The 23,204-nt window shown below is 44.0% G+C and overlaps 1 protein-coding gene across 2 annotated transcripts in view; it reads right to left on the bottom strand.

The window, feature by feature from the left end:
• LOC144504285 (collagen alpha-1(XII) chain-like) overlaps positions 1 to 23,204 on the bottom strand; it is a 284,762-nt gene that overhangs the window by 33,258 nt on the left and 228,300 nt on the right. For both annotated transcript variants that reach the window (XM_078229390.1, XM_078229389.1), the window contains exons 58-61: positions 14,769 to 14,822; positions 13,107 to 13,160; positions 4,632 to 4,685; positions 178 to 249 (exon numbers count right to left, since the gene is read on the bottom strand). In XM_078229390.1, the coding sequence (XP_078085516.1) occupies positions 178 to 249; positions 4,632 to 4,685; positions 13,107 to 13,160; positions 14,769 to 14,822 (234 nt within the window). The remainder of the gene's footprint in view (positions 1 to 177; positions 250 to 4,631; positions 4,686 to 13,106; positions 13,161 to 14,768; positions 14,823 to 23,204) is intronic.

Raw genomic sequence — 23,204 nt, 5'->3', positions numbered from 1 at the left:
ATGCCTATGTTCTCATCTGATCTGTATGGTTTGAACCTTGTGCAGTTACAAATGGAAGTTGCTATTTTTGAAGATAAAATATTCCAAGACATCAATCAATGGCAAGCATGAATATAGCACATCCAACCTTCATTTTACTCTGAACCAAGTTTTGAATTGGTTAAGTTGATCACTTACCAATGGCCCCATTTCACCTTTTTGTCCTTGACTTCCACGTGCACCAGGAGCGCCAGATACACCTGCGGCACCCTAAGAAGCAAAAGCAACAGCTTAGAAGCCCATAATACTTTCCTAGAAAAGGCAGACAGTTAAAAAAACTGTCCAAATTAGCCGGCATTTCCACATCAAATTAGATCAACCAGTGCAATTATCTGATGAGTCAGAGATGGTGAATATTGAGATTAATTTTAGGAAGGGGAACGTGGATCAGAATTGATTTGAAGAAGCATTTCTCAACAGCATGGATGGGCAAACAAGGTCTGATTCTTTACTTGCCTTTGATGGATAGGTGTTTTGTATTGGACTGAGAAAAACACCATTTGGATTCACTGTAAAGCGGTCATTGTTGAACTAACTTGCACTTCCCCAGTGCAGAGACCAGTATAATAAAATGTTTGGCAATTACGGTATTCAACAATAAGGAACATTTAAAAAGAAATTTGAGGATAAGGTTTATTCTTGGTCTTACTTTCATAAAATACATAACACATCATGCTCCTCTCTGCTATTTTAACATAGCATCTAACGTATATTAGCAAAATTGACTTGAGAAGATGTTATTGTGACTTTATGATCAGATAACTATTGGTGTGGGAATGTCATTTACGGGTCCGACTCAGTAAGGGCAGGATGTTTTCTTTCCTAAAGAATGTTCACGTTCCGATCATTTTTAGTTTAGAACAACTGCAATTCTCAAGGTAGGATTTGGACTCCATTCCCTTGGTTATTAGTCCAGGCACCTGGATTAGTCAAGAAACATAACCAGCACATGGCCATTCCAATTAAAGTTGCATGCCAATGCGAATCATGTAATAATGGATTCCATTGCACTCACACCAATGAGAGGAAACATGCACTCTTCATTCAACCAGGGGTTATTCCCTGAGTTGATGGAAATGATAAAGTGAAGGATATGTTAGTTATGAGATTACAAATTGGGGTTGAATTCAATATTGCTGCTAATGATGCTCACACCACATCATGGATGCCCATTTTTGAGTTGCTAGATCTGTTCGGCATCTATCCCACCGAGCATAGTTCTATTGCCACACAACATGATGGAGAGTGTTCTCAGTGACAATGAGGGTGAAACAGAGATGTTGAGGGTGATTCTCCAACCTCCGTGCACCTGGTGCAGATCACATAGATCCCAGATAATAGCGTGTGGGCCTATAAATCGGGGGCCGGATCATCCCAAAAAAATTCTAAGTGCCGACCGAGCAAGAAAACTGGAGAGTTTCAGACCTTTTTTTGGGTGAGTTTGAAAATGCACTCTTTTTTGGACAGAAGTGTCTCACCAGTAAGGGGGGTGGCAGAGCCTAAGCTTGCCGATGAAACCGGCTACAGACTGCTTGGGGTGCCATCTCACAGGTGCCCCAATTTCCCACTGAACTGGGAGACTTCCTGCCACCGGCTCACCCACCACATGAGCATTGCTCCACCCCACCCCCCCAATCATCGGCAGGCGGCAGTGTAACCCCTCCGCCTCCCATGGCAACACAGGTTGTTAGCATTGGGACCCTCCTGATGGTTCCCAACCCCATCTGTGGCCTACCATGCACGAATCTCCTCCTGCCCACCCAGCCATGCCCCCAATCACTCGGGGGCTTCAAAGGCCCCCGATCTGCCCAACATCACCATCACGTCTAGTCCTCGTTTGTGGGGATCATAAGTGACTCTTGTCAGCGAGAGGTTAGGAAGATGGAAACAACCTGCAAAACACGACTGGAAAGATGCGAGAGCAGTTTGCGCCCGGTGCGAAAGCCTCACATGCTATCTTCCCAGCCTGCTGCGCTGATCGACCAGTTCAACGGACCAGAAAGATCGCGCCCTGGTTCCGCACCTGGCACCAATTTCCGATCATTCTCTGGACCTTTCTACTGCCACAAACTGGATTGTGCCCAGAAGGCCCGTGAGGCAGATTATCATGAAAGAGACTGGATTTCAATCTCATTAGCGAGGTTGGCATGCGATCATCCCCTTCCTAGCATGCTCCCACCTCTCCGATGGGAGGTCACACTGGCCAAAATTACTTATTGGTCTCCACTAATAGAGACCTGGCATGATGGCCATGCTGAGCATTTGGAGGGCATTGAAGCCTCTGGATGGTCAGGGGCATGTCCATCAGGCATTGCCCACCTAACACACTGGCAGTGGCAACCAAACACTCTGGCAGTGCAGGTTAGGCACCACCAGTGTGCCAGGACAGTGCCAAGAGGGTGGGGCCTGGGTAGGGGCTATGATGGGGTGGGGGTGGGGTGAGCATGTCACATGTTATCATGGGGGACCCATCTGGGGGCCCCCGATGCCAGCGACTCCAGGAGGAGGTGGGAGAACATGTGGCTGGGTGAAGGGGGGCTCCTGATGTCTCAGTGGGGAGGGTTGGGAACTCACTGCGAGATTGGGGTGTCCTTGTGAAAAGGCGCCTGAGCACTCTGAAGCTGGACTCAGAGGCATGTTCAGGCCCACAAACCATCCCCCTGTCACCCCCCCAAAGTACTGCTGCACAACTCCACACTCTCCAAAAAGGTGACTGAGTGTGGGATGAATGCGGTGCAAAGCACTCCTGTTTTCTCGCCGTTACGACACTTGGTCGTTTTTTGGGAGAATTCCATCATTCATTTCCACAAGGTCTGTCACTGATCACTTCTATCAATATTGTCATGGTTAGATGTTTCGGTGTCAGATTGGATGATGAAGACATTGTCAAGTAGGCTTTTTCCTCATGTTGGTTCTCTTCCCAACTGCAGAAGTCCAGACTTGACAGTCTTCAAGATTATTAGTTACCCCTTTGGAATAATACAGTTTTTGTCCCCATGTGTTAGCATATTGCTTTATTGGGAAATGGCACCAACACCAATTCTGGCTCCTGTCCAACAATGAGTATTGTCTTGGAATGCCAACAAGTTACCAGATTCCTTACATTCCTATGATTCAAGTTACTGATATTCCCCTTTCTTTCCTTGCTCCTTGTGAATGGGCTATTCCAACAATGGTGTCATGGATTGAATCTGAGCCAGGCTTCTTGAATTATCTGTTTAACTTGTGACATCATTCAGTGGACTGGAGCCAGTGTAAAGAGAGGTATAATATGATTTCAGTGGCAGAATACAAGGCAACGTATAATAATGCAAGTTTCCAAACATCTCAAAAGAGCTGAATGATTATCCAGAGAGGAATGGGATGAACGTTGCAAGTTGAAATACACAGAAAGATAACTGGAATAAAAGCAAAATACTGCAGATGCTGGAAATCTGAAATAAAAACAGAAAATGCTGGATAAACTCAGCAGGTCTGGCGGCATCTATGGAGAGAAAAACAGAATTAACATTTTGAATCCATGTGACTGTTACAAACTCAAAACATTAATTCTTTCTCTCTTCACAGATATTGCCAGACTTGCTTAATCATTTTTTTGTTTTTAATATTAGAGGTAACTGAATGATATGGAAAACACAGTGAGGGAATAATTTCCAACTTCAGCAGTAGAAAATAGGATGAGGACTTGCCCAAAATCTCTTTCTGCTGAAATCAATGGAAAAATAATATCAGGTAGGTTATGTGATAGGTGTCCAATCCGATAATGCTAGTTTTATAACTCTCCCAAGTTGAATCTTACTTCCAATGATTTCTGAGCTCCAGATATATATATTATATATTGATATATATATATAATATGTGCATAGAAATATAGATTTCTGGCCCCTCAAACATGCACTGATCTTATCTCTACTCTGGAGCGATTCACTCTCAGATTTTCTTGTAATTCCATCATCTCCCTTCATTTGTTTACCCAATCCTCTCCAAGGAAAAAAAAAGTGTTAAAATAATTCCGTAAACTTTATTTAGTATTCATCCTCACTCTGAACACTTCCTGCAACTTTGTCCACTGCAGTGAATAAAGCCTTTGATTTAAGTCTTTCATCATAATTATAACCAATCATCTCTGTGCAAAAACCTATGTAGTGCTGGACGGATGTTGTAGATTTGCTTTGCTCAAGTCTGGGTGGGGTAACATGAAAAGTTTTGCTGCAGGGAATGATCAAGGCAGAGACAATTGCATCCTTCAGAACAAAGGCATATAAAGATTTAATGCAGATGATGATACAGATCCATTTGAATTACTCTGGCAACCGTTGGCACAAATAGAATGGGCTGAACAGCTTCTTATTGTAAACTTGTAGTTTTATGGATTAAAAAATAAGTGAGGGAGGATAAAAGTTCATTATGCAGATGTAATGGAATGAACAGTCTTTTGTTTTTTCCGTGATTTCTGTCGTGTGCTGAACTTTATTAATGAGTTTGTGCATTAACATATTAAAATAATGCTGTTAGGGTACAGACCATTCACAATTCACAACATTATTTAGGGACATTCAATAGCAGTATTTATTTCTGAAGGTATAACTTACAACTGGTCCCCGTGGTCCTGGAGGTCCATTAGGTCCTTGAATACCTGGAAAGCCCTGTATTATGAAATAAATAGTTTTGAAAGAGATCAAAATGAGTTACTGTACATCTGAATATTAGCTTGTATTATCTTTTGTTAGGGACCAGAACAGAAACCCCAAGTTAGAAGTTAGACTAGACCCCAATTATTTTTTATTATGGCATTAGTGTGAGGAGAAGATGTTTCACTCCAGGTGTGATTCTACTGACACACTCAGAAGCTTTTGTCAAAACAATTTTTATTTAACAATACAGCTTAAATGTAACAAATGAATTAGCTTAGCTTTTACCAATTGAAATACTTCAACATGACAAGATACAATTCTTAACTGTTAACATTTCTCTATTAGTTCCAATGTAAGCAATATTCCTCATAGACGTAAACTCCTCTTTAATTTCAGTTTGCAAACAATACAGGCTTACGTGCTAGTACGTGGACTGCCAGTCCTGCAGCCCCCAGAACACCTCTGGAAAGATACAGACAAACACCTGTCTTGTGACGGCTCCAAAACAGCAGCCTCCAGAGGGAGAGAGAGAGAGAGAGACCTCTTGCTTCTTTCAGAACCAAGCAGAAACTAACTGTTTTTCCCTATAAGCTTAGCTCCTCCCATTTGCTAATGACTCTGTCTTTTGTCAATCAAGCAAATCAAACCTTTATCGAAAACCCCAGGGGAACAACCAAAGAAAATGCATTAACTCAGATTAAAACAAACACCCCATTCAATTGCAGCCTTGGCCAATTGCTGTGTGGAGTTTGCATGTTCTCCCCATGTCTGCATGGGTTTCCGCCGGGGGCTTCAGTTTCCTCCCACAGTCTAAGGATGTGCAGGTTAGGTTGATTGGCCATGCTAAATTGCCCTTTAGTGTCAGGGGGATTAGCAGGGATTACATGGGATTGTTGTCGGTGCAGGTTCAATGGGCCAAATGGCCTCCTTCTGCACTGTAGGGATTCTATGATTCTAAGAGAGTTTGGATAGATAGACTGGGGTTGTTTGTTCCAGATTTGTTCCAGGGATGGTGGGATTATCTTAAGAAGAAAGGTAGAGCAAACATGGCTGTATTCTCTCGAGTTTTGGCGATCTCATTGAAATTTACAAAATACTTAAAGGAATAGACAGGGTTGATGCAGATAAGATGTTTCCCTTGGTTAGGGAATCTAGAACCAGGGGACACAATTTCAAACTAAGTGGGAAGCCACTTGGGACTGAGATGAGAAGAAATGTCTTTACTTAGAGTGTTGTGAGTCTTGGAATTCTCTACCCCAGAGGGCTGCGGAAGCTCATCGAGTATGTTTAAGGTGGAGACTAATAGATTTCTGATTAACAATAATGTAAAGGGTTATGGGGATAGTATGTGTGAAAGGCATCAAATTGTTCATTCAGCCATCGTTGTATTGAATGGTGGAGCAGGCCCGACGGGCTGAATGGTCTACTTCCGTTTCTACATTCCTAATGGGCTAAAATATTTGTTGCTTCTGGAATTTTGACAGAGTCTCCAGGCCTGGATTCCGCAGTGGGCGGCACATTACACCATTCAGCCAATTAGCTACCAGGCAAATCCAGACAGTCAGGCACTTGACACTGGTACAGTCTGGAGCTGAGAAAATTCTCCATTTGGGAATTCTCTCTGCCTGGTCAAACCCATCCCACCTATGTGATGGAGTATATTTGAGGCAGAGATAGAGTCACACTTAACAAGGCCCCAACTGAAATTAGTTGCTGATTTTTTCAGCATGTGATTTCCAGCTGACTAGAATGTGCCACTAAACAACTGAATTACTGAGGTCAAATTTTAAGGTGCGATGATATTGTGCCTTTAATAAATGCATTTTTATCATGTTTCTCATGAGGTATGTTTAGAATTCAGCTCTGTTCATATGGTGCCGATTTGTCTGCACCAGGCAACTCCATGCTGAGAATGCAGGAGAATAATTTATTTTAGCTAATGGGGTGTTTGTTTTAATCTGGGTCTCTGGTGCTGTGAGGTAGCAGTGCTAACCACTGTGCCACTGTGTTACCCTAAGGAGACCAAAATAGCACAGAGTGCTCCAGGTGTGGCCTAACCAAGCTGCTATACAACTGATGCAAACCCTCACTACTCCTGCACTCAAATCTTCTTGCGATAAAGGTTAACATTCCACGAGCCTTCCTAATAGCTTTTTGCACCTGCATGTTAGCCTTCAGAGACTTATGGGCAAGGACACCAGATAATAGAAATCATAGAAACCCTACAGTACAGAAAGAGGCCATTCGGCCCATCGAGTCTACACTGACCACAATCCCACCCAGGCCCTATTCCCATATCCCTATATATTTTACCCACTAATCCCTCTAACCTACACATCTCAGGACACTAAGGGCAATTTTTAGCATGGCCAATCAACCTAACCCGCACATCTTTGGACTGTGGGAGGAAACCGGAGCACCCGGAGGAAACCCACGCAGACACGAGGAGAATGTGCAAACTCCACACAGACAGTGACCCAAGCCGGGAATCGAACCCGGGAGCTGTGAAGCAGCAGTGCTAACCACTGTGCTACCGTGCCGTCTCTTTGTACATCTACATTTTATAATTTCTTACCATTTAAGAGATGCTCTGCACATCTGTTCCTTCTACCTAAGTGGATTACCTCGCATTTCTCCACATTCCATCTGCCATGTTCTTTCCCACTCAGTTAATTTGTCCAAATCCTCCTCTAGCTGATTTTCATCTTCCCCACAACACATATCCCCACCTAGCTTTGTATCATCCACAAACTTGGAAATATCACATCTGGTCACTGATATATATTGTGAACAGCTGGGGCCCAAGTATTGATCCTTGCGATGCCCCCCCTAACCACAGCCTGCCAATAAGAGAATTTTCCTGTTCTTTGTTTCCTGCCTGTTAGCCAGTCCTTAATCCATGTCAGTATGGATCCTATTCCATATGATTTTGTTTTACTAATCAACCTCCTGTGGGGGACTTTATCAAGAACCTTCTGCAAATCACGTCCATTGGTTCTCTTTTGTCAATTTTGTCAGTAGTATTCTCAAAAAACTCCAACAAATTTGTTAAACATGATTTCCCATTCATAAATCCATGCTGACTATGTCCATTTATCACATGCTTTATAATAGATTCTAGCAATTTTCCCTGCTACTGATGTAAGGCTGATAAGTCTGTAGTTTCCTGTTTTCTCTCTCCCTCCTCTCTTAAATAGTGGGATGACATTTACTACCTTGCAATTTAATGGAAGCATTCCACAATCAGTAGAATTTTGGAAGACGGTCAACAATACATCCACTATCTCTATGGCAATTTCTTTCAACAATCTGCGATGCATAATATCAGGTCCCAGGGACTTAAGAGCTTTCAGTCCTATTATTTTTTTTCCATTGCAACCTTCTTGTACTAATTTCCTTCTACTCTGCATCCTCCCTTGTCTCTTGGATCTCCACATCTGAAACATTTCCTTTATCTTCCTTAGTGAAAACAGACACAAAGTAGTCAAGTTAAATATAACTTCAAATGGCCACTGGTGCAACCATGTGAAAATCTAACTGGTTAATGCTACTTTTCCTGCCTCCCTTGTTCAGCAGATGCCCATTATACCAATAGTGGCATGGATACATGCAATTGCTTTTTAAATGAAGTGATTTCTCCTTGATTCCGGCAATACCAAGAGCAAAAGCCACTTTCACCAGTGAACTTTGGAACTAATTGACTGAACATATTACTACTAAGCCCAAAATGAGTATGAAATGGGTCTTGGGAAGTGATCATGACTTGGAGGGCCATTTTGCACACTGCTTGATTACCTTCTTCACTGGCTTTAATATAAAATAGAGCAGGGTAGAAATGAGCAGCAATGAACAATCACTCTTATGCAGCACTAACTAAAAAGAAATCCCACCAGACATCTCAAAGTGGAATACAGAGGCATTTTTGAAATATAATTTCAGAAATGGGTTGTAGGAGTGCGGGGTAAAGGGGGGAAACCATAAGGAGTTGTAATTCTACTGAGCTGTATGAAGAATAAACTTGCAAATAGTAAAAGACAAACTGCTGCATTATTCTCCCACCATATACCATCACTGATCTTAACAGTAAAGAGTCACTTATTTGTTTTTTAGCTTGGTTCAGTTGGTAATACCAGCTGTTTCAGGTCCCTCTCCATGACTTGATTTTATAATCTAGGACTAGGGAGTGCCGCACTGTGCGAGTTGTTCTCCTGCAGAGGACATATTGAATTAAGTAAGAACCATCTCCTTGTTCCTGTAAACAATAAAGATGCTGACCTAGATTTTATGATTGTAACCTCTTCATCTTATTGGGTTCCCTTTGGTTTTACAAATTGAAAATGTTAGACCATTGTACCACTAGTCAAAAAGAATGGGAATAGTATCCTGATCACCATTCCTCATAAAAACAATATTACAGAAAATATAAATTAACTACTTATTCATCTCATTACTGTTGGTGGAACTTTACGGTGTAAATTAGCTGTCATGTTTGCCAACAATCATGTTTCAACGCAGTTACACTATTTAACAAATGTTTCCCAGCCAATTAGTAAGCAAGAGGCCCAAACTAACCCATTAAAACAATATTTGCAGACAAGATGCAAACTGGAGAAATAAGGGCATTAATTTTGCCATTGCAGTAAGTTCATCTCACATTCCTCCTATCTCCTGAAGGCACTAATTTCTGGCAGGTATGAATCATGATGATCGAATAGTCCTCCAGCACCTCACCCCAATACCCCAGTCCTCAGGTTTGAGACTTGTCTGTGATGGTTAGAAAAGTGATTGGACTGGACATTCACTGAGTCAGGATGATTCAGCAGCCCTTTAAAAATAGCAGTTTGATCCCCATTCCAGGATTCCCAACCTCATTGCTGGGCTGTATGCTTTTCAGAAGTGCCTTTAAAGGTTGTGAGCTAGTTTGGGTCAAAGGTTGCACCCAACACCCCCAAGCTCAGTGGTTCCATTGTAGAGATTGGTATGCTCTACTCCTTTGCAATTTTCATGCAGTTGGACCAAGCTTTACAGAGTTGTGGTTCACGGTCCCTCAGGGTAGTTGTGAACCCAGGTCCGCATGAGGAAACATTTAAAAGTGAGTTCAAAAGATCCTCCTCATGCCATGTCCAACTAAGGCCCCCCATTCAACCCCTATGGCCTCTCATGCCTCTATGCCAAACTATAGCACTTTTATGTCCATTGACTCTCACATACAAACGAACTTGGGAGTCCTTGTTCAGGATTCTCTGAAGGTTAACGTACAGGTTCAGTCGGCAGTTAGGAAGGTAAATGCAATGTTAGCATTCATGTCGAGAGGGCGAGAATACAACAGCAGGGATGTACATCTGAGGCTGTATAAGACTCTGGTCAGACCCCATTTGGAATATTGTGAGCAGTTTTGGGCTCCGTATCTAAGGAAGGATGTGCTGGCCTTGGAAAGGGTCCAGAGGAGGTTCACAAGAATGATCCCTGGAGAACTTGTCGTATGAGGAATGGTTGAGGACTCTGGGTCTGTACGCATTGGAGTTTAAAAGGATGAGGGGGGATCTTATTGAAACTTACAGGATACTGCGAGGCCTGGATAGAGTGAATGTGGAGAGGATGTTTCCACTAGTAGGGAAAACTAGAATCAGAGGGCACAATCTCAGGCTGAAGGGACGATCCTTTAAAACAGAGATGAGGAGGAATTTCTTCAGCCAGAGAGTGGTGAATCTGTGGAATTCTTTGCTGCAGAAGGCTTTGGAGGCCAGGTCATTGAGTGCTTTAAGACAGAGATAGATAGGTCCTTGATTAATAAGAGGATCAGGGGTTATGGGGAAAAGCCAGGAGAATGAGGATGAGAAAAATATCAGTCATGATTGAATGGCAGAGCAGACTCGATGGGCCGAGTGGCCTAATTCTGCTGCGATGTCTTATGGACTCACTCCCTATACACTGTAAAGAACCAATGAAGGCTATAGTGACAGTAGGATATATAAAGAAAGCTTTACAAAATCATCATTCATGTATTACTTTCCACTATGTTACTACAGGGCAATAAAAGTGTCAACTATCCTGACCTTTTAAAGTTTCAAAAACAGACACCACAAGCTCTTAAAACCACAACATTGTGTAAATAAACATTACAATATTGACAGCTGAGATCCAAAGCTGCCAGTCAAGTGATGTTTACTCTAGGGCTTAGGTATTTCAACAAGACAAATGGATTTCTGGACTCTTAGCCAAGCCTCATTATGTATGCTTTGCTGAGAGCCCAGAAATCCATTGATTTTGCTAAAACACCCAAGTCCCAGAGATAATATTACTTAATTGACAGCTCTGGCTCTCTAATCTCTGTCGTCAATTCCACAGTTATATTTACACAAGGTTAGATGGTTTCAAAGGGTTGGCTTCTGTTATTGATACCTTAAAGGGTCTGGATGATTGTCACTTTTGTTGTCCTTCAGTGAAATAAACTTTTTTAAAGCTTTAGTTTTAAACATCCTACTGTGACTATCTGAATCATTGGTTCTATACAGTGTATAGTAGATCGATGGGGAAGTGCCAGAGCTTGGTATGGGGAATAAGGGGCCATGGAGGTGGGTGGAATGCCATCAGGGGCATGAAAGAGATGGTGGGATAGTGGTAATGTAATTCGATTAATAATCCAGAGACCTGGGCTGATATTTTGGGGACAAGGGTCCAAAACCCAAAACACCAGCTGGTGGAATTTGAATTGAATTAATAAAATCTGGAATTGAAAGGTGGGCCCAGTAATGGTGACCAGGAAACTATTTTCAATTGTTGTAAAACTCATCTGCTTCAGTAATGTCCTTTTAGGGAAAGAAATTTGCAATCTTTACATGGTCTGGCCTACATCTGACTCCAAATTCACTGCAATGTGGTTGACTCTTAACTATCTTAACGAAATGGCCAAGCAAATCAGTCAGTTCAATGACAATGACCTTGCTGGTAACATGACAATGTTCGAAAGAATAAATAATAAAAGAGAGGGCAGGGCAGTGTGGGTGGAGCACCAAAGCTTGCCATGGGGACATGAGGGGCCATGTGAGGCGGGTGTGTGGATGAGAGGCATGAGAGTGGTATGGAAGGAGCATGGTGATGTGTGTGTGATAAGGGCTGGAGGACTTTTGTGTTTTTGTCTAAAGGCAGGTCTTTTAAACACCCCGCCTCTGCACCCATGTGGCTTGCACCCACTCACCACCTCTCAGGCTGAGTGGAGAATTCTCCAGACTCCAGGTTACCAGCCTGGCTAATGAAAGTCCAGGCCTTTGTCCCCGTTGGGTAACACAGCAAAAACCCCATGTTTTTGGGGTGGATGTGCTGGCCTTGGAAAGGGTCCAGAGGAGGTTCACAAGAATGATCCCTGGAGAACTTGTCGTATGAGGAATGGTTGAGGACTCTGGGTCTGTACTCATTGGAGTTTAAAAGGATGAGGGGGGATCTTATTGAAACTTACAGGATACCGCGAGGCCTGGATAGAGTGAATGTGGAGAGGATGTTTCCACTAGTAGGAAAAACTAGAACCAGAGGGCACAATCTCAGGCTGAAGGGACGATCCTTTAAAACAGAGATGAGGAGGAATTTCTTCAGCCAGAGAGTGGTGAATCTGTGGAATTCTTTGCCGCAGAAGGCTTTGGAGGCCCACTCAAATTAATCACCATCTTATTCTAACTTTATGATAGTGAACTTACTGAGAGGCAATCAGGAGTAGGAACCTGGTTAGATTTCACCCTTTGCTGTCCAGAGCCATACCTGCCCCCCATCTCAGCTGTGATCAACTAAAAGCACCATCCATGAATAAGGATCTGAAACCCTCCTGTTCCTTATGGCTCAGTTTCATGCTGGATGGTGCCTCTGATCTTCTGAAATATCTATAACCTGTCCTTGGAAAAGCTGGAGGCTGCCTTTATACTGCAGGATCGGCAACAAAAAAAAGACTTGTAATTTTGATAATCAACAGATGTCTCAAAGAGTCGCTTTACAACCAATAAGGTATTTTTGAGTATAATCACTTGTAGTGTAGGACATAAATTAGGATAGAAAACATGCATTTCCTGGTGATTCAGTCTGTAAATTGTGCTTTTTTAATGGCACGGTAGCACAGTGGTTAGCACTGCTGCTTCACAGCTCCAGGGTCCTGGGTTCGATTCCCGGCTCGGGTCACTGTCTGTGTGGAGTTTGCACATTCTCCTCGTGTCTGCGTGGGTTTCCTCCGGGTGCTCCGGTTTCCTCCCACAGTCCAAAGATGTGCGGGTTAGGTTGATTGGCCAGGTTAAAAAAAAAATTGCCCCTTAGAGTCCTGGGATGTGTAGGTTAGAGGGAATAGTGGGTAAATATGTGGGGTGGGATTGTGGTCGGTGCAGACTTGATGGGCCGAATGGCCTCCTTCTGCACTGTAGGGTTTCTATGATGATTCTATGAAATGGTACCTACCCTTCCACCCTGTGGTCCTGGTGTACCTCGTGGGCCTATTGGACCAGCTGGTCCCTGTAAAGAAAAAAAAGCTTTCATTAGACATTGATATTAAAGTTCACCATATTATGTCTACTTCCTAATGGCACAGCTTCTGACTTTAATAATTGACCTGTGGAAACACAAAACAACAGACAAGTGCTTAAATCCAGCGTATGGTGCTCACCACATTATACATTGCTATTCAATAAAAATTTTAAAACGGCTTTTCTCACAAAATAAACTGCAAGATGCAGGGCACCGGAGCATTTTTCCGCATTGCTCCACTGAGACATTCACAGTTATGAGATGACTCGGAAATGTCAATTCCACAGTGTATATTTACACAAGGTTAAGTGGTTTCAAGTGGTTTAAAATGCTGAGTGGTTTCTGTGCCTTTTAAGTTATGTTGATATTTACAATGTGCATAATGTATTCCAGACCTCTCTGTTTCATACAGCATTGAATGCTCAGGGACTGGAAGATAGCAAACCCAACTAAAGGGGAATTAGACAACAATTTCAACTGTGGCTCAAACCCAATTTGAACAACTGTTTTCACCAATCCAATCGAGAAGCTTTTTTATTGAAAGCAATTTCAGGAAAAGGTGAATCACAAAACATCAGGTCCTTTTGCAAGGGAGTCATGTGGGGCAGGCAGGTAGGAAAACTGCCTTTATTTTGTGGATTCAATGGGCCGATTAGCCTTCTCCTGTCTTATCTTATGAAAGCTACTCACCACTGTTCACAAAAAATTCCACTGACAGTTTTTTTCATCTGGCTTTTCTCAAAAAAGAGTGTGGACAAAAAATCTATTTGAGAATGGGATTGTGGGTTGAGCAGAAGTCTCGACTGAGAGAAGCACTATATGATATAGTGGATATGGTGATGGGTAAGACCTTGGCAGGGGGCAGGGCAATATTTGTGGTGTGCAACAAGCCAGGATAGACAAGGAATGTACAAAAAGTCCACCTTTTACACTGCAATGTCAATATGCATAAAAAGAACCAATATCTATTTGGTTACAGAGCTGACTGAGAAATCCAAAGATGTGAGAAAAAGTTGCGCAAGTGCAGCCACCATAGTAAAGTGAAAATCTCTGCACATATATTTATAATGTAATGATAAATAACGTGTTTTTTTAAAAAATAGAGCATCATAATAATTGTAATGTTCAAGAAAACTAATGCAGTTTGGATGTAATGTTCTATCAGGCAAAGGCACAGCATAGGTTGATGAAAGGCAACACTCCCACTATGCTTTGCCAAAACATAGGCCTGGTACAAGATAGCTTAAATACAAAATAAACATCCATTGCATCCTGCCATCAGGTATGCCCAGATACCAGATAGGTTGGATGAAAACTAAAAGTTCCTACTGTGCTGTTTCAAGTACTGACTGATACAGCATTGTTTGGATGCAAAGTAAAGTACCCTCCAAATTGCCCCATCAAGATCAAGCACAATTCTACTCTAGAAGAGTGCCCTTTGTGTTATTTCATTCCTTGCAGCATGCATGGTTACTGTCTCCCTGAATTAGATTCTAATTCAGTCCATTTTGTGGAAACGTTTAATATTTCAATTTCTTCAGCTTTTACGCTATGATATAATTCCAGGGAAATGAAAAGAGAGAGAAAGATACTTACTGGTCGGCCTGACAGTCCTGGTTCTCCTGCATCACCTTTCATTCCAGGGCGTCCCTGTAAAAAACATAGCCCAGATTATCAATCCAGTGAAAAAAAATGGCCTTGCAAGAGCCACCAATTTCTCACTAATTTCGATTACATGAAAGCATGGAAATAACAGGAACAGAACTAAGCCATTTGAGCCTGCTTCATTATTATGTCAGATCATGGTTGATCTGTACCTTAACTCTACTTACCTGTCTGCACAAAATCCTTGATACATTTATCCAACAAAAATCTATCACCTTGAATCCTAAAAGCTTCAATTGTGCCAGCATCCACGTGCTTTAGGGTGACATAGTTCCAAATTTCCACGTTGTGTAAAGAAGTGCTTCCTGCATATACTGGTTCTAAAATTAAGATTATGTACCTTTATTTGGATTCCCTCATCAAAGGAAATAGTTCATTTAAACACAGAGATTAATGCAGTTAAAATTTAGGTTTCTTTGATTTGATTTGATTCATTATTGATATACAATGAAAAGTATTGTTTCTTGCGTGCTATGCAGACAAAGCTCATGCTTTGGCCAACTCCTAATTATTCTGCTATCACCAAGTTTTGTCCTATGTGAAACATTATGTCAAAGACATTTTCCAAATATGAATTGTTGCTTGTATCTGAATATTGTTGCATATTATCATTCTATTCATGAATATCTCACCTGCCATATCACCCTTCATCAAGTGAAATGTGGAGTTGTGAAAAGGGTAAATGCCATTCTCTCTAGCTTAGAGTGTTAATGTTGAACTGCTTTTTTGAATATTGGGAAAACCATCCAAAATATTTAACTTCAATGTTGAGAGATGGAGAAACTACAAAAGGAGTTTATCTGAGATTAGTAAGAGAAACATAAGCTGCCACGACACCCAGATGTGTGAAGAGAAAAGGCTGATGAATGTTTCATGCGTGTAGATCTTCCTGATTTGAAACATTATCCTGTTTCTAATCAGATGATGGTAGGCCGACTGTGTATTCAGCATGTTTTTTTTTCTCTCATCTCGATGAAAGTTAATATGTGATATGAGAAAAACCAAAGATGAGAAATGGCTATTTGCCCCACTGAAATACATCTCCCAAGTTCCTTAATTTTCATATAATGGTGTCCAGCTGTACTTCCAATGTTCCTGGTGTTTTTTGCTCTACGGTCTCACCTGGCAGATTATTCCAAACATTTATCACTCTTTGGAGTAAATTCTTCCGAATATCTGTTTTAAATTTACTTGTCACAAATTTAAATTGATATCCCCTACTCCTGCTTTCCTGGCCTGTATGAAAGCAATGAGGTAAAGCTTCTCCCATTTCGTATTTTATATATCTGGATATCCTTAAAGTGTCTTCATTCTTGGCTGATGAATCTGGCTTTCTCTAATCATGCCTCAAAGCTCATCGTCTTTACTTCTGGGACCGGTCATGTTGAATCCCTTCCCAATACGTGTATACCAGGACTGAGCACTATACGCCAATATGATCTGACTAGTGAATTGCATAGCCCCCGAAGAGTTGTACTATCTACTATTCCAGTTATACGTTCTCACATTCTTTCAACATTTTTACATTGAAAATTAAAAGTTTGATGTTATTCCCAGGCCTCTTTCCAAGTCTCCTTACGGTATATCAATTTCATTCAATCAATTCTTTGAACATGATTATTGCTCAAAGCAAGTCTTTGGCTGAATTATTTTTTAAAATTCATTTATGGGGTATGGGCATCGCTGGCAAGATGTGCCTTTCTAGCCCATCCCTAATTGCACTTAAGAAGGTCATGGTGGACAGTCTTGAGTAACTCCATTCTGTGGTGAAGTTGCTTCCACAGTAGTATTACTATGCTAAATGAAGAAACGACAAGATACTTCCAAGTCCACAGTGTCTGCCGCTCTTGTTCTTATACACGTAGGAGTCATGGCCAGAATTTTACCGGCACGCCCGCCCCCAGAATCGGAGGCTCGGAGAACGGCATTCTCCATTGGCCTCAGGCAGGACCGTACGAACCACAGGTGGACGTGCCAGTAAGATTCTGCCCCATGAGTTTGGGATATTGAATAAGCCAGGATGAGTTGTTACAGTGAATATTGTAGATGGTACACATGGTGCACAGGTGGCAGAGGAAGTGGATGTTTAAGGTGATGGATAGGGTGTCAATCAGAAGGTTGCTTTATCCTGGTTGGTGTTGAGTTTCTTAAGAGTTAGTGTAGATGTTTTAAAGGCTTTGATGTAAAGTGTGAACTTTGGAATTACATACTAAAGGGTAGACTCGTTAAATGAAGCAAATTAAGTTTGACTTCTGAAGAGCTTAGTTCAGGTTAGGGAAGATCAAAAGGGGAAAATTGTATATCAAAAACAGTTTAACCGACTGAACAGGTTGCTTTCTCCCACATCAGAAGCAACCCCAATAGTTGCCTGTAGCTGTAACTGGCTATTATTTATAACTTTTTAAACAAACTATAAGATGTTGTTTGAGGAGGATTAGCTCTGAAGGCAGAGGCATAAAGATTTGGGGCCCGATTATCCCATCACGATGTGCTAGTTTTTTGGTGCACGGGTTGGGAGATGCGCGTCGGACATTTCGCGGGATTCGCGCATGCGTTCCTGACGCAGGCGCATCTACCATCACCGGAGAGCTGGCGCAGTCGAGACCACGCTGGAAACCGGGAAGATCAGGTAAGTGATTTTAATCTGTTTGTAATGTAATTTAAAAGTCATTATTGGGCCCAGGACTGAATTCTCAGGGCCCGATACCATCTCCCACGCCGCCAGGAGTATTTCATTCGGGCGGGCTTTAGAGTAGCACCCCACATTTGGGGAACTAGCAGGAGACCCCGCTGGAGTGAAGGGGGGGGGGGGGCAATCGGGGCTCCCGCAGGGGTCGGGCGGCGGTGGGGTGATGCCCCCAGGGCATCATGGCAGTGCCAGCCTGTGCCACATGGCACTGCCGAAGGGGCAATGTGCCCATGCCCAGGGGGCACCTGAGCACTGCCCACCGGGCATGGGGCAGTGCCAAGGGACGGGGCCTAGGGGTGATTGGTGGGGTTGGCGGAGTCCCGCTGCCACTCTGCATTTGGATTTGGTCAGGGCTGGAGGAAGGCCAGCGATCAGGACAGGCTGGGGGGAGGGGTTGGTCTGCTGGGGTGCGGGGGGGGGTTTGCCTCCTGGGGGTGGGGGGAAGGTGGGGGGAAGGTGGGGGGAAGGTGGGGGGAATCATCCTGCTGGTGGGGAGGGGGGGGCGCTGGAGATCGGGGCTGGCCTGTGAATGGTCATGGGGGCCGTGACCGGGCTGTGGGTTGGGGGGGGGGGTGTGCTGGGGGTCAGCACTGGGGGGGGTCCCATGCTGGCCAGCAATCGAGCTAACCAGCAAATGGGAGGCTAACAGATCGGGGATTCTGCGCTTGCACAGAGGCCCGGAGCTGTCAGACTCTGGCCTGAATAGGCCCCACCCGCCCCGAGCTTTTAATGATATTCGCGATTGTGACCTCTGCATTGCACAGAGTGTGGGAGATTCGAGTCTGAACTTCCACTGAAGAAAAATCGTGAATTGCACCATTTTTTCCGCCAATTCAGCACTTAGAATTTTTTTGGGAGAATCGGACCCATGATTTGATTTGATTTGATTTATTATTGTCACATGTATTAGTATACAGTGAAAAGTATTGTTTCTTGCGCACTATACAGACAAAGCATACCGTTCATAAAGAAGGAAAGAGAGTGCAGAATGTAGTGTTGCAGTCATAGTGAGGGTGTAGAGAAAGATCAACTCAATGTGAGGTACTAATTTGGGGGGCAATTCCCCCATCCCACTGCGCTGCTTTTCTTAGCGCAGCGGGATGGGAGACTCTAGCGGTGGCCAATTCGTGACCTCCACGCGTCTCCCAGCGCCGGACTTCCAGCGTCGTCAAATCGGCGTGGAGCTGCATAATGTATGCAGAAGGTGATTTAAATATATTTTAAATAGCATTAGCCGGCCCGGGACTGAAATCTCCGGGCCCGCTAGTCTTTCCACCCTCCTGGAGGTAGGGCGTGATGGGGATGGGGCTTCTGGGGGTGAACTATGGGGCTGGAGGGTCCGGATGCCACTCTGCATTTGAGCTGAGTGACAGAGGGAGGGAGGCCAATCGGGGCTGGCCATCAGGGTGCAGGTGGAAGGGGGGTCAGCCTACTGGGGGCTCAAGGCTGCATTGGGGGAGTGGTGGGTTGGTACTGCGGGTTGGGGGGAGGGGAGGGGCGAGGCTGACCCGGGCATGTTTGCGGGGCCAACGATTGGGCTGTGGGGGCTGTGGGGGGGCAGCAATAGGGGATCATGGGGCTAGCCAGCAATTAGGAGGCTGGCAGACAGGATCTCAGTGCTGACAGATCGGCGCATGTGCAGTGGCCCCTGGAAAGGGTCCAGAGGAGGTGCGCAAGAATGATCCCTGGAATGAAGAGCTCGTCGTATGAGTAACGGTTGAGGACTCGGTCTGTACTCATTGGAGTTTAGAAGGATGAGGAGGGATCTTATTGAAACTTACAGGATACTGTGAGGCCTGGATAGAGTGGACGTGGAGAGGGTATTTCCACTAGTAGTAAAAACTAGAACCAGAGGGCACAACTTCTGGCTGAAGGGACGATCCTTTAAAACAGAGATGAGGAGGAATTTCTTCAGCCAGAGAGTGGTGAATCTGTGGAACTCATTGCCGCAGAAGGCTGTGGCAGCCAGGTCATTGAGTGTCTTTAAGACTGAGATTGATAGGTTCTTGATTAATAAGGGATCAGGTGTTATGGGGAGAAGGCAGGAGAATGTGGATGAGAAAAATATCAGCCATGATTGAATGGCGGAGCAGAAGCAATGGGCCGAGTGGCCTAATTTGGCTCCTATGTCTTGTGGTCTTATGGCCCACTCAGTGATATGCTGCCGGCCTCTTCAGTGGGGATAGGCCCCGCCCACAGTATTTTAATGTGAATCACACTCATGCATTCTGCAGTGCACAGAGTGTGGGAGATTCTTTTTTAAACTCCCGCTGAAAGAAACAGCGGGTTAGTGCCTTTAACTTATGATTTAAATGGTGGTCATGTGACCTGTTCTGAAGTCCACTTGACAACAGACCTGGGTGAGGTGACTGTTAAAGATCAAAGGTAGGCCCAGATTATTTGATGGAAGAAAGATCTGAGGTATTCTCACTTAGCAACATTGGCAGCAGCATCGCTGTTTACAATTGTTAGACTGCTGGTCTCCTAAGTCCAAAAAAGGTGTTGAAAATGTTGGGCTGTAAACAGTAATTCACTTAACTGTCCATTTCCTCCCCAAACAAAAGAGAGTTAGGAGCTCAAGGGTAAATAATTAGCATTTTTACCTGAACAACGGTCTATCTGAATCATGTTGCCGTGGGAAAGTGCTTCTAACACATGTCACTGAACCTCAACAGACAGGGTCAGTCTCCCAGAATCTGGGAGAGAGGGAGCAGCTTTTTAAATAAATCCTTCATGGGATGTGGACATCGCTGGCTAGGCTAGCATTTATTCTCTCTCTTTTCCGCTACCACGTTCTAAGGGGCCACTGATGACCATGGACCTCCATATTAATTTTGTTCTGGATGTGTGGATCATTATCCAGTTTGCAAAGATCATTGTAAAGGTTGTTCTTCGTCTAACTCAATCTCTTACTGTTGCTCTTTCGCATCAGCAACAGACCTTCTAAATCATGATTTCTTATTACTTGTCCAAGAAATTCAAATTGTCTCCTGTACTTGGTCAGGAGAGTCCTTTGGTCTCAGATTTCACTAGCATCTCTTCAATGGTAGCGTAACTTGTCCAAGATATCTTCATTATTTGCCTCAAAAAAACACAACTTTGCATCATCAATTCTTCACTGCATTGCTTCATTGATCATTTAACACTTGCTTCCATATATCAGAATTGGTATGATGTAGCATTCCAGGATTCTCAGTTTTGTTTCATGGCTAATTTTGAGTTGAACATTTTTTGAAATGAATCTTTGACCATTCCAAATTTCATCTGAATTTTTGATCACACTTTCTGTCCAATGTTACTTCCTGGGTAACAAATTTCATATACTGTGTAACCTTTTCATTCTTCATTATGATCATACAGTCTGGTATGACTTTCTTTTTGGATGAAGCCCGACACCATCCAGGACAAAGCAGCCTGCTTGATTGCTATCCCCTACACAACATTCAATTCCTCCACTACCGACAAACAGTGGCAGCCATATGTACCATCTACAAGATGAACTGCAGGAACACACCAAGGTTCCTTAGGCAGCACCTTCCAATAACATCTAGAAGGGCAAGAGCAGCAGATGCCTGGGATCTTGGAAGTTCACCTCCAAATCACTCACCATCCTGACTTGGAAATATTTCACCTTTCCTTCACTGTCGCTGGGTGAAAATACTGGAGTTCCCTTCCTAACAGCACTGTGGGTGTACCTATACCTTACGGACTGCAGCGATTCAAGAAGGCAGCTCACTACCACTTTCTGAAGGACAACTAGGGATGGGCAATAAATGTTGGCCGAGCCAATGAGGTCCACATCGCGTAAAATAAACTTTTAAAAAGCCAGTTAGTTTAATATTGGTGGTGGTGGAGCTTCTAGAAATTATGGGGGCAATTCTCCCATTTTGCCGTGCTAATTGTTTAGCGCAGCACGCCGGGAGAATCGCTTGTCAGCCAATTCACGGGATTCACGCACGTGTTCCCACCACGCATGCATCTCCCAGTGCTGGATATCCAGCACCGTCTGAGCCGTGCTAGAAATCAGCAAGAACACTAGGTAAGTAGTTTGTATCTGTTTTTAATCTTATCACAATGTGATTAGTGGGCCCAGCACGGAATTCTCTGAGCCCGCTAGCATCTCCCACCCCGCCAGAAGTATTTCACTCCAGCGGAGTTCAGGCTAGCTCCCCACTTTTGGGGAACTAGCGGGACAACCCCACTGGAGTGAAGGGGGGAAATCGGGGCCCTCCAGGGGGTTGGACAGCCGGCGGCGGGGGGGGGGGTGGTGTTCCCTGGGCATGGGCACCCTGGCAGTACCAGCATGCCCCAGCACTGTCCAAGGGGCAAAGTGCCCATTGGGCATCAGGCAGTGCCAAAGGGGTGGGGACAACGCGGTGGAGCCTGCTGGGGGTGGGGCCTAGGCGTGGGGGTGGTGGATCCTGCTGCCACTCTGCATTGAGATCGGTCGGGGCTGGAGGGAGGCTAGCGATCGGTATGGCCTTGGCGGGGGGGGGGGGGGGGGGGGGTTGGTCAGCCTGGGGGTGTGCCGGGCAGGGGTTTTGATGTGGGGCGGTGCATAGGAGGAGGGGGTTGCCTAATGGGTGGTGGTCTGTTGGGGGGGGTGGGGGGGGAATGGGGGGAGATCATCGCTGCTGGGGCATGGGGGGCTGGAGGTCGGGGCGCTCCTGGACCGTGGGGGGTGGCCAGGGCTGGCCTGGGAATGCTCGTAGGGGCCGCAATCAGGCCGTGAGGGTGTTGGGAGGTTGCAGGCTGATAGATAGGGGCCACTGCATATGCGCAGAGGCCCGAAACTGTCAGCCTCTGGCGTGAATAGGCCTCTCCCCGAGCTTTTAATTATATTCATGATTGTGACCTCTGTATTGCACAGAGTGAGGGAGATTTGAGTGTGAAGTTGCACTGAAAAAACTGGCGTGATTTGCACTAGTTTTCCTACAAATCCGACACTTAGAACTTTTTTGAGAGAATTGTAGCCTATAAAATTAATAGTTACTTCGGCAAATATGGATTAGTTAAAGAGAGCCAACAGGGATTTGTTGAGGGAAGTCATGTTTAATTAACTTGTTCCAGTTTTTTGATGAGGTAACAGAGAGGATTGATGAGGATAATGCTGTTGATGTGGTGTACACAGACTTCCAAAAGGCATTTAATAAAAGGATCGTACAATAGACTTGTGAGCAAAGTTAGAGCTCATGGAATAAAAAGGACAGTAGCGACAAGGATATGAAATTGGCTGAATGATAAGAAAAGAGAGTAGTGGGGAATGGATGTTTTTCAGACAGGAGGAAGGTTTATAGTGGCGTTCTTCAGGGTTTCGTGTTCAAACCCCAGCTCTTCCTAAAATATATGAATGACTTCAACTTTGGTCAACAGCGCAGAACTTCAGAATTTGCAGTAAACATTATTGTGAACCATGAAGAGGATAGTGTGGAGTTTCAGAAGGACAAAGACAGATTAGTTGAATGGGCAGACAAGTGGCAAATTAAATTTAATGCAGAGAAGTGTGAAGTGATTCATTTTGGTAGGAAGAATGGAGAACAACAATATAAATTAAAGGGTACTATTCTAAAGGAGGTGCAGGAGTGGAGGGTGTATGTGTGCACAAACCATTGAAGGTGGCAGGCCAGGTTCACTGTCCAGTTAATAAAGCATTCAGCATTCCGGGCTTTATCAATAGG

This window comes from Mustelus asterias, chromosome 15, assembly GCF_964213995.1.
Source record: "Mustelus asterias chromosome 15, sMusAst1.hap1.1, whole genome shotgun sequence".
In the NCBI taxonomy this organism is placed as follows: domain Eukaryota; kingdom Metazoa; phylum Chordata; class Chondrichthyes; order Carcharhiniformes; family Triakidae; genus Mustelus; species Mustelus asterias.
This window is presented reverse-complemented; position numbering and strand designations above follow the sequence as displayed.